Consider the following 14,288-nt stretch of genomic DNA (forward strand, 5'->3'; position numbering starts at 1 on the left):
AATTCCAAGAGGTTGGGTGTGTCAAGGCAGCACTCAGATTCCCTATTGAATTTGGTCCTGTACACACCTAGAGACAGCACACCCTCCCTAACACAGTTTGGCAGAAATGCACACGCACTTACCCATTTCCAGACTGCTCACATCACTGATGCTGACGACAAACTCAAGGGGACTGAAAAGGAAGGGAAAGAATACGGTTCACACAACACAAAAGACCTCAAATAGCCAAATCAAGTATGAACCTGATGCCCAAGCAGACACTAGCTTTCCCTGAATGAAAAGAACACAGGGACAGCAGGAGAGATGGAACTTGCTACCCAAAGGTTTTAGAGCTTCCATCTCAGTCTGTTACGCTGTGCACCCATTTTTCTTCACTAAATGTTGGCAGCTGCCATCTTTTCTACATGCCAGGGATTGCCCCCACCTCATTCCTGGAACAGTCCTATTTCTCATCTGGTCTACCGGACACCTGGTTGACTGGTGAGTTACCTACCACTATATAAACTCCTATAGAATGCTTCTGAAATGCAACAAGTTGCACTCACATCACCAACGACATAGGCCAGCAGGCTCTCTAGACCACAGGTATGCACTCTCCCCTCTGACAGGGGCTGCTGGTAATAGCTCACCTTAAGTGATCACTCTCCTTACAGTTTTCAGAGTAGCAGCCGTGTTAGTCTGTATTCGCAAAAAGAAAAGGAGTACTTGTGGCACCTTAGAGACTAACAAATTTATTTGAGCATAAGCTTTCGTGAGCTACAGCTCACTTCTCCTTACAGTGTGTATGGTAACACCCATTGTTTCATGTTCACTATATATATAAATCTCCCCACTGTATTTTCCACTGCATGCATCCGATGAAGTGAGCTGTAGCTCACGAAAGCTTATGCTCAAATAAATTTGTTAGTCTCTAAGGTGCCACAAGTACTCCTTTTCTTTCTGCTCTCCAGTTCAGTATAGAATAAGACTGGCTACAGAACCAGTGCTGGAGGATTTGATCTCCCACCTATTTGCTTTGAACAAGAACAGCTTTGCAAACGACCTAGCAGTTTGACTGCTACAGGGAAAGTCTGTTTGCATAGTAAGATGTAGACACATGCAGCAAGGGAGCATACAGGTGCACACTAGTCTTCAGGCAGAGAGAAGGCTGCTGCCATGTCGCCTTGCAATCCCACCAGCACATAAGAGTTAAGCAAGAATGGACAGGTCTAGTACTTGAAAGGGAGACCTGCAGTTAGGGTTACAGGTGGTGATACAGGAGAGACGTTAGCAAGCCGGAGAGGGAGACACAAGGGGTATGTGCGTTTGGGGTTCAATGGGGAAAGAGAAGGAGAGAGACAGGCATCTGACGGGGCAGGAAGGGAGCACACAATCACTATGGCAAGGGCCTGAAGGGAAAGACGCAGGAATCCGACAGGCGGATGTTAGCAGGTGGTGGAAGTGGTGGGACACAAGGAATTACGGGGTGTAAAGGAATTGCGGGGGGGGGGGGGAGAGGGAGCACCATGGGATCATGAGGTCTCAGGAGGATGTTAGCAGGAAAGGGAAGTAGCAGTGGAGAGGGACGTTAGCGACAAGGGGACACACTGGGGGAAGGGGACCCCAAGGGCTCAGACAGTCTGACAGGGGAGTTTGCAGGTGGGGGGGGGGATAAGAGTGGGAGGCACTCAGGGGGCAGAGTTACCGGGGGGCGAGGGAGCACAGCACCAGCAGGGTGGGGACCTATGGGGGAGACACCACCAGGGCCTGAGGGGAAGGGGCCAGCCGGGAAGGTGGGGGGGAGAGGACTGGGGGGGACACACCAAGGATCATAGTGTCTGACGGGGCTGGAAGCAGAGGGAATGGGGGGGGGGACATGATGAGAGGCACTCGGGGGTATCGAGAGCTCCTGGGGGGCCTGGCGGGGGAGGGGGCCCACGGGCCGGCGGGGGGGCTGAGGGGCCGGGCTCTGAAAGGCGGCGGGGGGGAGGGGGGGCTTACCGGAAGCGGAACCAGCCGGAGCGCGCGGGCCCCTCACCCCCAAACCCCGGCAACGAGGCGGCCGGAAACGGCGGGAGCCCGGCGGGCGGTAGCGGAAGTGACGCTTCGGAGAGCGCCTCGGCGCGCGGCAGGTCGGGAAGCGCGCGGTCGCCGTCCCCTCAGGGGGCGGGGCGGGGCGGGGCCAGAGTGGGGCTGGCCGCTCCGGGGGGGCGGGGGATGGGAGAGGAGCGTAGGTTGGTCGGTGCGCCCCCCTCCGGGGAGCAGAGGAGGGGCGGGGCAGTGTGCTGGGCGGGGGGGGGGGATGGGAGAGGAGTGTAGGTTGGTCGGTGTGTGCCCCCCCGGGGAGCAGAGGAGGGGCGGGGCAGTGTGCGGGGGGGGGGATGGGAGAGGAGCGTAGGTTGGTCGGTGTGTGCCCCCCCCCCGGGGAGCAGAGGAGGGGTGGTGTCACCCTGGGGCGGGGCGGGGCGGTGTGCTCGGGGGGGGGGGCTCCGAGTAGGTTGGTTGCGGGGGGAGCGGGGTCACTCACCCCGGGGGGAGAAAGCGGTCGCAGCAGCAGCCCCCCGGCGGAGAGCAAGCTGGGGGCACCTGGGGGGCGGAGACAGCTACGTTAAGAAGTTGGGGGGGGAGGGAACCTCCAAACTCGCCTTAAAAATCGCTCCGCCCCCCCCCCGCCCCCGAGAGAGGGTGGCACGAAAGACCAAACTGCGAACGGAAGGGAGCGAGCCGCGGGCGGCCGTGTTCGGTGCCCGGTGCCCGGTGCCGCCCAGCCCGGGCGAGGGAGACCATGAGCACCGACATACGCAGAAAAAACAACCGGAGCCCTTGTGGCACCTTAGAGACTCGCACGTGTATCTGAGCATCCGCTTTCCTGAGCTACAGCCCACTGCATCGGATGCCTGCGGTGGAAAATACACCGGGCATCACATTATGCCCTGGAGCTAGCTAGCTGTCACGGGCAAGATTGAGCAGTTCTACCAGCAAAAAGGAAAGGCGGACTTGTGGCACCTTAGAGACTAACACGTTTATTTGAGCATCAGCTTTCGTGATCCGATGAAGTGAGCTGTAGCTCGCGAAAGCTTATGCTCTAATAAATTGGTTAGTCTCTAAGGTGCCACAAGTCCTCCTGTTCTTTTTGCGGATACAGACTAATACGGCTGCTACTCTGAAACCAGTTCTACCAGGATAGCCCCCATGTGGATACTTTTAGTTTGGTATAAGCATGGCTTTTTTTTTTTTCTTCTTCTCCATTTATCATCAGCCCCTTCCCCAGTGACATAAACTAAACCAAAAGAAGGCACTCATCCTAGAAGAAGAGTGTCCACACAGGAGGTGAGACCAGAATGACTTGTGTTGGTGTAAGCCTTATCTTATACCAGTATACATTTGAGTGTAGAGAAGCCTTTAGCTGGGTGTGTACTTTGGAAGAGGGACTTTATCTTCTTGTCTTCATATTTGTCTGCAAAGGACTTACCATTTGGATGCTATACAAGTCACACAGCTGGTTGAGATTTTTCAGCTTTCTTCAAAATCAAAATGTGTTGCAAAAACAGTTCAGTTTTAACATATTTAACCCCCCCCCCACAAAAAAGAATAAAAAATAGTTTTATTTGGTTGAAAAATCTAAATTTTTCACCACAAATTTATTTTTCAACATGCTTTAATAAATTATCCTGCTCTCTCCAGTTGAGAGTGGGCCAGCCCTGCTGCTTTTCAGAAACCCACTTCTACTGAAACTTCCTTAAAATATATTTCAGCTGGAGGGGTTGGTGAAAATGAGGGAAACTTGCAGTGCACCTGGCCCCTTCTATGAAGCTTGCTGAGGCAGCATGGCCTGGTACATATAGGATGCCACGTTGGGACTTGGTTTGGCCAGCAAACTTTTAAATCAAATCAAACTGAAAAAATTCAGTCAGCTGCAGAAAACTGTGTGTTTACCTTTATCCCAGTGATAAGGGTACTTGCCTGATATATGGAAAAGCCAGGGCTGAATCCCTACTCTTGCAGTGGGACTTGAACTCAAATCTCCCCCTATGTAGGTGAGCAGCCCAACCACCAGGCTGTAGCCTAGTCATCTTCTCAAGCTCTCTTGTTGAAGGTCTTCCACTTTCTATAAAAATATAATTTGTCATTGGGCCAGAGAGAACAAACAACTGTTCAGCTTGGTGATTAAGGCACTCACCTGGGAGGTAGGAGATGTGGATTCAAATCTTCTGCCTGCCTGATTCAGAAGAGGGATTTAAATCCAGATCTCCTACTTCCCGGTGAGTGCCTTAATCACCAAACTAAAGTGTCATTGTCACTCTCTTTGGCTTTATAAGACTAACAACCTAAACCAACCAGAGCAAATTCGCATATAGTTTTGGGTTGACCAAAACTGCGTTTTTTAGCAAATAAACTATTCATCTGAAAATTTTCACCCCACTCTACTTGGGATATCTGGTTTTATTCCCAGCTCTGCCACTGACCTGCTGTGTGACCTGGGGCACGTCACTTGTCTCTGTGCCTCTCTTTCTCTTCCCATCTTTTGTCTGTCTTATCTATTTCAATTGCAAGCTCTCTGAGGCAGGGACTGTCTCTTACTATATTTTCATATGGTGCCTAGCACAATGGGACCCCAGCCACTATCTATGTCTCCCTATGGCAGGCCTCTTGGGTCTACCATATTACAAATAATAAGCAATAATAATACAAGGCCGTTACATTGGGGAGTAGAACAAGAGAGGTTCTGGACCTGCTTTCTCTTTTTGAAGCTGCAATATTGTCTCCAGGCATTGATACATACATAGTCTTTGGCATCAGGCCATATGTACCATCTTGGGAGCTATTGTTTTTCCCTTGGGTATTTTTGAACTAGTCTTTCCCTATTCCCTATAACCTTTCCCATCATCCTGTGGGCCTGTTTGTCTTGCCATGTGTTGTGTGAATTGCATTGTGTTGCTCACTGAATAGAAGTAATTTTTATTTGAAGGAGCATACTCTCAACCCTGACTTGGCATTCAAAATGTTTTTGTGTTTGAGGTTGTATTCTGTCTTCGATGGGTGACACTACAAGACCCAGCCATCATCCAGCGTTTGTCTTCTTATATTTAAAACCTACCTCACAGGAATAAGTAAAAGATTTGTGTTACTTCTTGGCCATGAAAGGACTCGTCTTCCATTGCTTGTGTACATGCAAGATTACAGCATTCCTCTTGAACTTGTCAGCCTCGCTAATGGTGCTGGACCCTTGGATATTGCCATTCACTACAAAGCACTTCAGTTAGATAATAATCATTGTATTGGGACGCTGTCCCCACCTCCTTGTGATTTCTGGTTGCTTAACCCTGCTCAAGAATCAGTCTGGTTAATTATTTGCCTTCACGTTTTCAGAAATCCTTAGCTCAACTAGAAGAAATACCATTAGCTCGGGGCTTCTTTTCGTGGATGAATGGAAAACTCCAACTCCCACTTGAAGTAGCCTTTGTGGTAGTTCATGCAGAATATGGTCCTGCTGTTTGTTCAAATCATGATGGTGCTTTCTGCAGTGAGAATCCAAGAGGCCATTCTGTTTGTAACTTTAATTTGCTGAGCAGTTGAAATTAACCATTTATAACTGAAATAAAGTAAATTTTATAGGCCTGGTGTTGAGTTATTTTTCTGCACTTGGGGCAGGAAAGGTGTGTGGGTGGAGGGAGTTTAAGGTAGATTGAAGCCACTTTGGCATTCCCTGTATTCTGTGGCTGTGCCTGGCCTGACTCATGGTGTAAGTCAGAGCAACTGTGGGGCTGTCCTGACTTATACTCTGCTTCCTATGGGTCAGTGCGGTGCACTCTGGCTACATCCCTTATCTCCTTCCTATGCTGTGGGCTAATGGTAGAGCTGTTGTAGAGCCCTTATCCCCGTTCTGAATCAGCTACAGTGGCCCTCTGTGTGGAGGGTGTTCTCAGTGCAGGGGTGGGTGGGACATTTATGCCCACTTCAAGGCACTTTTACACTGCCAGAATGACATAAAGAGGCCATAGTGTAAGTGGGAATCAGGCCCTGTTTTTTAAAATTAGTTTGCAAGGCAATGTGATTCAAACCTTTTCAATGTAAGGCCATGCCCTTTATATTAGCCAATAAGAGGGAGGCATGGGAGAGGCAGCTGCTCCAGTGGGCTGATATAATGTCTATAAATACAAGGGAAGAAAGCATGCACTTTCCGGTTATGTGGTCTCCATTGGACCTTTCCGTAGTTGGGTCCAAACTTTTCATTTCTGTGTCACTTGCTTTTGCAGTTTTCTTTTTCTTCACCTTCTTCCCGTTCTCCCAGAAAAAAAAAGAGCCACCAGGTTAGTGGAGTTTGATATTTGCAGACTGATGAGTAATTTTGTTGCTGAAACACTTAGGATCAGATTGTAACACTCTTGCTTGCACCTGGTAGGGCTTTATTCCCCAGGTATCATCTGGTTGATTATAATGGGGCTGCTGATGGGATAGGAAGCTACCCAAAGTGAGCAAGGACATCACAATCTAGCCCTTCTTTAACAAGTGAATGGAAACTGAGCATGCACACGGTACGGGGTTGAATACATCTGGGATGGGGAGAGGCTGGGGATTTGAAGAGGATTTGGATGGAGTGGGTCTGGGTGTATGTGGGGGGGATGGTTGGAGCCGGTGGGCATGTTGGTGCTGAGAACCCCAAATAATGGGGGTGGGGGAAATGATTCATTAAAAGATTTTAATTGAAACATAGGTTTAACAGATTTGTTTGGGCATAAGCTTTCATGGGTAAAAACTCCACTTCTTCAGATGCATCGAGTGAAAATTACAGATGCAGGCAGTATATTTACCTTACCCTTCTCTTCATGTGTCAGTATATTTATGCCTGCATCTGTAATTTTCACTCCATGCATCTGGAGAAGTGGGTTTTTTTTACCCATGAAAGCTTAGGCCCAAATAAATCTGTTAGTCTTTAAGGTGCCACCGGACTCCTCGTTGTTTTTGTGGATACAGACTAACATGGCTACCCCCTGATAGCGAGGTTTGTTGAAGTTGGATGGAGGAGCGGGAATTACAGCAGAGGGTAGGAGACAGTGGCACTTTAGTGGATGAGCAGGGAGAGATGTTGTAGTGGGAATATCAGGTGGAGGGTTTGGGGATTTCAGCAAATGGAAAGGTACAGGTGTGGGAAATACCTATTATTAATTATTATTTATTGAGCTTGAGCACTGACAATGTACTTGGTGTTTGACAAAGCAATAACGAGTCAGTGAGTTTGCTGTTCCTTTGGCCTTTCCCTTCCTAGATACCAGGACCTATCATGCCACCAGACCAGCAGTGATAAATGCTTTACAAATGAGTGCCATCAGATCATAGTGATAATAAAGAGGGGTCTGGTCTTGTGTACAACCCTTGAAATCTGGCTGGATAACTCAGCTGGTCCTGTGTTAGCACACTCTCTCCCACTGGTTTCAGAGTAGCAGCCGTGTTAGTCTGTATTCACAAAAAGAAAAGGACTTGTGGCACCTTAGAGACTAACAAATTTATTTGAACATAAGCTTTCGTGAGCTACAGCTCACACTCAGTTATGAGCCCAGGCATGGCAAGTTGGGTGCAAGGCTGGGTTTTTTCATCTGACCTAGGTACAGGAGTTGGCCCCTTCCCAGGAATGAAAGCTATCTAGCACAACTACTTAGTATGTGAATCCCAGGAATCATGCCACCATGCAGATGCTGGTGAGTTCTAGGCCACTCTGCTCAAGGAGTTTCTGTCAGGCTTCTAAGACTAATCATCTTGGCATTCTTCCAGTGGGCAATGGTGGAAGACCTGAAATATTTCAGCCGAAACATGAAACCTCTTTGGATTTCAGGTGTTGAGGTTTTTCATTAAATATCAAAATTCCCTGCAGAAAGCCAACACTTTTCATGAAAATTTTTTAATTAAAGCCCCAATTTTCCATCAAAGAACAGTTTAAATGGAAAACTTTCAACCAGCCCCAGGGCTTCAGCTCGGAGCATGAAGGGAGCTCAGAGAAAATCTGGCTGATGGCATCGACTTAATAAAGAAGGGTTATAAATGCAAACCAGCAGGTTTTACAAGCTGCAGAGCTCCCTCAACTAACCACTCTTCTCTTCCTTGAGAGACAACCAAGACAGTTGACAAGGGGAATGTTTGTGATGATTAAAGCCAAGCCCTCAATTTGCAGTTCATGAATGTTAGCCAATTAATTTAACTTTCCTCTGTTTATTAACTGTTAGCCAACTGATCATTATTTTGGTTGGTTTGTTAACAGGGGCATTTATTCATAATTGTCCAACTAGTTGTTTCAGGCAAATCCTGTCTCCATCACAACACAGGCTTTCATTGTGTTACTGCTGCACTCCTGCCCCATTCATTGGCCAAGCTGGATGCGAGAGAGGAGTCTTGTGGTTAAAGCACTAGACAAATTCAGACTAGAAGTAAGGCTCCAGTTTTTTAAGAGTGAAGACAATTGATCACTGAGACAACTTACCAAGGGCTGTGGTGGATTCTCCTCAACTGGAAATTTTTAAATCAAGATTGGATTTTTTTTCTAAAAATATGCACTAGTTGGAACAGGAATTAACCGAGGGAAGTCCTGTGGTCTGTGATATGCAGGAGGTCAGACTAGATGATCACAGTAGTCCCTTCTGGCTTTAAACTCTATGAATTGTGACTCGGGAGACCTGGCTTGCCACATGCACTCCATCTGATCTCAGGTAAGTCACACAGACCTTGATTCAGCCACCTATTTAAGCATGTGAGAAGTCCCACTGAAGTCATGGAAATGATGCACATGCTTAGCTACCTTCCTGAATCACAAGCTCGTGCTCTGTGCCTCAGTTTCCCCATCTGTAAAATAGGGAAATAGCACGCTCTTTGGGGCAGAGACTGTCTCTTACAAAGTGTATGTCCAGCACCTCGCACTGCAGGGCTCTGATTTCATGAGGAGCTTCAGCTAGAATTCATGTAATATCAGCAGTGAATGTGGGAAGGATGCAACATGTATTTTTAAATCACTTAGTAGATCAGGAGTAAAGAGAAAAGGTCACAAGCAGGACACGTGGTGCCTGTCTACCAAAAAATCAAATGTTTTCTGTATGCATCAAGTTAAATTACTTATTTTAAAATACATTTAAATTTTGTGTAAATACACTATTTTTTTTTTTTTGCAATAAGTTATTTTTATAATCTTTGCTGAACAAGTTCCCCCACCCACATTCGTCATAGACCATCCATCCTAGGCACCAGATTATGCTCAGTGACAGTGAGTGTCAGTTCAGAACAAGTCTATAGATAGCCCTCAGCGGATCTGCACAGTGGTTAACCACAGACAAATAAGGGTTAGAACGAGGCAGGAATCATTCACTGCACCCTCCCTCCACCACCACCTTGTTCAGTGTGTGCCTTGTGAGACAGGTTCTGCAGGAACAACAGTGTGTGATCGTGCATCTCACAGGTTGGGGCTCCCCCCCAGTTCTTATCTCTTCTCCCCAACTCTGCTATTTTGACCAGGACAGTCCTGGGGTTTAAAACACCCACCCTTGGAAGCTGCTGCCCCAGCCCATGTAGCAGGAGGGGATGGGGATGCTTCCATCCCTGCCAGGAATAGTGCTAGCAGCTAGAGCTATGCCACTCCATAGCTCCCCTTACAACACCCAGCAGCCCTAAGGATACGCTCATGACATATTCTAAGGCCTACACTAATTGTTTCCATGGAGGGGAGGGGCTGCTGCTACAGAATGACTCACTGTCTCCTCAGTCTACTCACACCCCTTCCTGCTTCCCTCTCTCACCCACTGATTTCCCCCATTACCCAATTCCTCCTCCTCTTCCACCCCACCTTCCCAAGCCAACAGATTCCCCTCCCATCAGAGCAACCCCTGCTCCCACCCACTCCCAGCTGCCCAGTGACACACCTGGCTCCCTCCAGCCCAGCAACCCCCCATTCTGCCCCCTCCCCTAGCTCCCCCACACCATCTCCCTCTGCCTCCCCAGAGTCCATGGAAAACTGTCCCAGACAATACTGGCAATTACAACAGCCTTTCTCAGGGGAGCCAAAAATCCAGCCCTCCATCTTCCTTTAATACATGGCAGCTGGGCCCTGTAGCTTAATGAGCCCCAGCTGCATCTAAGCTCCATTCACTTAACCCTTTGCCGGCTTGTTTCCTTATCCCTGTAGACCCAGCAGGAAAGGAGGTTGTGGGCAGTGGCCCTGCATGAGTTACCCCAGACATGCTTTCTAAGGATTTCTTAGACTCGGAATGGGAAATAAACACTGCCATAAGGTAGCTGAAGACTGTAGCGTACTGTAATGCTGGAGGAGCAGGGAAAGTGTCTTGAAGAACCCTCTCCTTCTTCAAATTGCTCCTTAAAACATTTGGGTTGCTGCAACGGCTGGTTCACCTTTGGAAGGTTTCCTTCTAAACTGTAGGGAGCTAGAGGCTTTGGCCAATATTTTTTTAAGTGGTCACTGATTAGTGTTCCGCAGTTTTCCAGGGACCAACCTGAGATACCTGGGCCCAGATCCTCAAAGGTATGCAGGCTCCTTACTTTCATTGAAATCAATGCCTAAATGCCCATCAGGATCTTGGCCCTAGAGGCCTGCTCTTCAGAGACGCTAAGAACCCGCAGTTCCTAAGGACTTAATGTAGTGTGGCAGCCAGAATTGGACTCCATCTGCGCCACTTGCCACACTGGGACCGGAAGGAGTACGGTGCCCGGGGAAGCAGCCAAGTGTGCTGGATAGGGTGACCAGATAGAAAGTGTGAAAGTCGGGACAGGGGGGTGGGAGGTAATAGGTGCCTATGTAAGAAAAAAGCCCCGAATATCAGGACTCTCCCTATAAAATCGGGACATCTGGTCACCCTAGTGCTGGAGCAGAGGGATCTCGGGGGAGCTGGCGGAAAAGTAGAGCTGGCGCAGCCCGCGTGGCTATGGAAATTGGGAGACTATGGGACAAAGTTGAGAGGTAGCTAAAAAAAAACAACCTCTCCCTGGTTAGCTGCCTCCTGATGCAGCATCCCATCCGTCCTCACCGGGAGGGGGTCGGCCCCCAGGCCATGGAGGTGGCCTAACCTGTGAACAGAGAAATGGTTGCCTGGGCTTTCCAGTGACATCACAATGACCGTGTTCTGCGCTAGCGGCCCATGGAGGAGAGCAGGCCCTATAGCAGCGACTGGACTGAGGGCTGTTGGGGAGGCCTCCGCCTTGGCCTGCGAGAATCTAGCCCCATGCTAGTTAGGGGGCTTGACTTGAGAGCTCTCCTTGGTGACTGGCCCAAACGCTCACTGAATATGGAGATTTGGCAGGGTAGAGAATTAGGTAAGCCCTAGACCAGGGGTTCTCAACCTTTTCCTTTCTGAGCCCCCCCCCCTTCCAGTCTACTGTAAAACCTCCACGGCCCCCCTGTGCCGCCACAGCTGGTTTTCTGCCTGTAAAAGCCAGGGCCGGCGTTAGGGGGTAGCAAGCAGGGCAATGGCCCGGGGCCCCACGCCATAGCAGGCCCCGCAAAGCCAAGTTGTTCCAGCTTCAACTTCAGCCCCAGGTGGCAGAGCTCAGGGGCCCAGCCTTCAGCTCTGCACCGCAGGGCTCGGGCTCCAGTGAGCCTAACAATGCCTCTGCTTGGTGGACCCCCTGAAACCTGCTTGCAGCCCCCCCCCCCACAGGAGGCCCTGCACCCCTGGTTTAGAACTGCTGCCCTAGACCATGCTTGTGGCACTGACGTACACACACACCCCCCACCCCCAATCCCATTTTTGAGACTCCATGTAGAACCCTCCATAGGGTCAAGATCTGCATAGGGGGTGGGGGCAGCTCCGATCTGACACTGGGGGCAGGGCTGTCAATTGTTGCCACCACACTAGCCCCTATGGAGATTCCCAAGGAAAGGGGGAATAGCCCCCCGCCCCCGGCCAGGTTTCCACAGTGGGGAACTCCCCTCACCATTTAAGGGAGGTCCCAAAGGGAGCTATAGCTAGAGGAAGTCAGTGGAGCCATGCTTCTAGGGAATGGGATGGGAGGCATCAGGAACCCAGAGACATGAGGGCTTTTGGGTTTATAGCCCTTGTCTTCTGTGGATCCTGTGGAGTCCGGTGGATTTGGGGGTTGGACCCACAGTCCATTCTGATGAGGTGTAACTTGCATCCCTTGTTGGAACAATTGTGGAGATATACTCCACGACGGGATCTTTGCTAAGGTTTTCTCCCCAGTAGATGCATATGGTTTCTAGGATTCTGTGCGAGTTATTGCTGCCCTAAGCTAATTCACTTAATGGTTGACTGCGTGGCCCTGCATTAGCCACTAATCTGCCTTCGGATCCTCTCTTGCAATAACATCATTGCTTTTGTAACTTTATTGCTTGGGCTACAGTGTATCAAATGCAAGTGCCCCACCCATCCTGCCCCAAATTGTATATTCTTGCAAAGTGTAAAGGAAATGTCAAAGGTTCCAATGACCATGATAACTGTGCTAAAATTATATAGAACCGTACCCAAAACATTCAGGTACTGAATACTATTTTCTTGCCGTTATTTTTCCAATCCCTGTTGTTGTTTGTTTTGCTGGAAGGTATTCATGGCTGCCATCAAGTGGGTCATTGATCTCTATGGACAGTCACAGACCAGGTTAAAGCTGATGGGTGTAATAATGACCCTTCATTTGGGCCAACTGGAAGAAGCAGTTAAATACCTCTTTGTGTAGTGATAGCTGAAACAAAAGGAGGCTACCGCTCAAAGCACGGTGCCAGAATGGCAAAGCTAAGAAGTTCTAGTCTAAGCCATGTGGGCTGAGGGGTTTCCCTGGAATTGATTGCATACACTGGGGATAGGGGATTGATTGGTTGCAACTGTGTGTGAATAAGGCAGAAAGTTGCAAGACAGCAGGTGAAGTAGTCATGACTCATGAGGAAACAGAGGGACAGATCTCCTTGGGGCACAGGACTGGTGGAGGAGGCAGGCTTGGGCATTGTGAGCAAAGAAACTGCCTGCTGTTTTTTGTCTGTTGTGTTCAAGGGCTATGCGTGCATACTTTGTACGTAAACAGGATTGCATCAAAGAATACTCATATCATCACTTTCTCCTCCTAAGGGAAACAACCCTAAATATGGGCTAAACAAAGGAGCAACCCTATTATATGTGTTATGGTTGCACCTAGTGGCCAGTGTGTAGCCCATGGGGCTAGCCTGCTAGATAAAGATAAAGGCCCACTGGAAATTAGACCCTATACTACTGAGAATGGAAAGGCTGATAAATTGGCCCAAGAGGGTGCCTGATCAGGGGAATTCTGGAGGGGAAAGGACCAAGAGTATTCCATCATTAATCTTGGTCCCATGTGCCCAATTGCCGCAACTAAGGTTGTAAATATTGACATACTTGACTTAAAAAGAAATGCAAAAATTGGAAAAGGACATAGTGAGGGTAATCCAGGAGCTTTCCACAGCAGAAGGAGAATGATCATTAACATTAAACCCCTTACACAGGAGATATAGACAGCATTTACAAGTAGTGGACGGAATCCTCACGTACACAGGAGGTCCTTTTCCTGTGTGGGTGGTTCCAACTCACCTAAGAAAGGAAATAATGTACATGGTTCATGACACTCCTGCAAGAGGACACCAGGGAGTGGATAAAACAGTCCAACGCCTCCTGACTGCCACTTCTTAGATTGGATGTACAACAATATTGTGACAACTGTTTGGCTTGTGCCCAAGCCAGCTCTACTCCATCCAAAAGAAATGCACCATTGCAATCTCAGGCGTATAAAAGTCCATGGATGGCTCTGCAGATTGATTTTATAGTCCTTTACCAAGGAACCAGAGCGGCAATGAATATCTCTTGGTGGTTGTCGATCCTTTTTCAAAGTGGGCAGAGGCATTTCCTCTAAAAGCCACAGCCAAGGTCCAGGTAGAACAAGTCTTTTCTCAATGTGGTGCTGGGTGCTGTAAAGACATATAGGAACAGCCCTTGTCCCCAAAGAGTTTAAGCAAAAGATGGGTATTGTCTCCATTAGAACCAATGGAAAGCTGAGGTAGAGACAGGTCTAGCATCCTTGCAAAGCCAACAGGATTGTATGCCCTGCCCTTACAATGAGGAAGAGTTGTGTGTTGTGTGCTGTTGATCATGGGACAGAACAGAGGGGATTGACCCCAAATACCCACAACTTCCTGAGTGATGAATGGGTATCCCACACTGCACAGTGACAATTTCCCACAAGGCCATGTGCCCGAAGGATGCTGGGGTGTCTATCCACAGTCACAGTCCTTTGTTTTCGGGTTTTATTTTGTTTAAAATGTCGCCGGAATTTATCAGTATTTATTACAAAAATTTTAC

At 48.7% G+C, this 14,288-nt stretch overlaps 2 protein-coding genes and 1 long non-coding RNA gene across 9 annotated transcripts in view; 2 read left to right on the top strand and 1 right to left on the bottom strand.

Annotated features, from left to right (window-relative positions):
• Window positions 1-2,109, bottom strand: part of SENP1 (SUMO specific peptidase 1) — a 33,066-nt gene extending 30,957 nt beyond the window's left edge. For 3 of the 5 annotated variants that reach the window (XR_006286761.1, XM_043533088.1, XM_043533089.1), the window contains exons 1-2: window positions 1,981-2,063; window positions 123-172 (exon numbers count right to left, since the gene is read on the bottom strand). Coding sequence is in view for 4 of the 5 variants with exons in the window: in XM_043533088.1 (XP_043389023.1) it covers window positions 123-126 (4 nt within the window). In the remaining variant the exon portion in view is untranslated. Of the gene's footprint in view, window positions 1-122; window positions 173-1,980 lie in introns of all 5 variants that reach the window. The other 2 variants (XM_037884268.2, XM_043533087.1) reach the window with 2 other exon arrangements.
• Window positions 2,110-2,520: 411 nt separating this feature from the next.
• On the top strand, window positions 2,521-5,596 carry LOC119564298. The gene is made up of 2 exons (XR_005223105.1): window positions 2,521-3,309; window positions 4,999-5,596. It is a non-coding gene; the product is annotated as an uncharacterized LOC119564298 (long non-coding RNA).
• Window positions 5,597-6,116: 520 nt separating this feature from the next.
• The window catches only part of PFKM (phosphofructokinase, muscle), a 50,536-nt gene continuing 42,364 nt past the window's right edge, over window positions 6,117-14,288 (top strand). The window contains exon 1 of one of the 3 annotated variants that reach the window (XM_037883771.2): window positions 6,117-6,290. In XM_037883771.2, coding sequence (XP_037739699.2) covers window positions 6,125-6,290 — 166 coding nt within the window. In that variant the 5' untranslated portion in view covers window positions 6,117-6,124. Of the gene's footprint in view, window positions 6,291-10,132; window positions 10,248-10,301; window positions 10,496-14,288 lie in introns of those variants that run through there. The other 2 variants (XM_043533079.1, XM_043533080.1) reach the window with 2 other exon arrangements.

This window comes from Chelonia mydas, chromosome 20 (genome assembly GCF_015237465.2).
Source record: "Chelonia mydas isolate rCheMyd1 chromosome 20, rCheMyd1.pri.v2, whole genome shotgun sequence".
NCBI classification, from domain to species: domain Eukaryota; kingdom Metazoa; phylum Chordata; order Testudines; family Cheloniidae; genus Chelonia; species Chelonia mydas.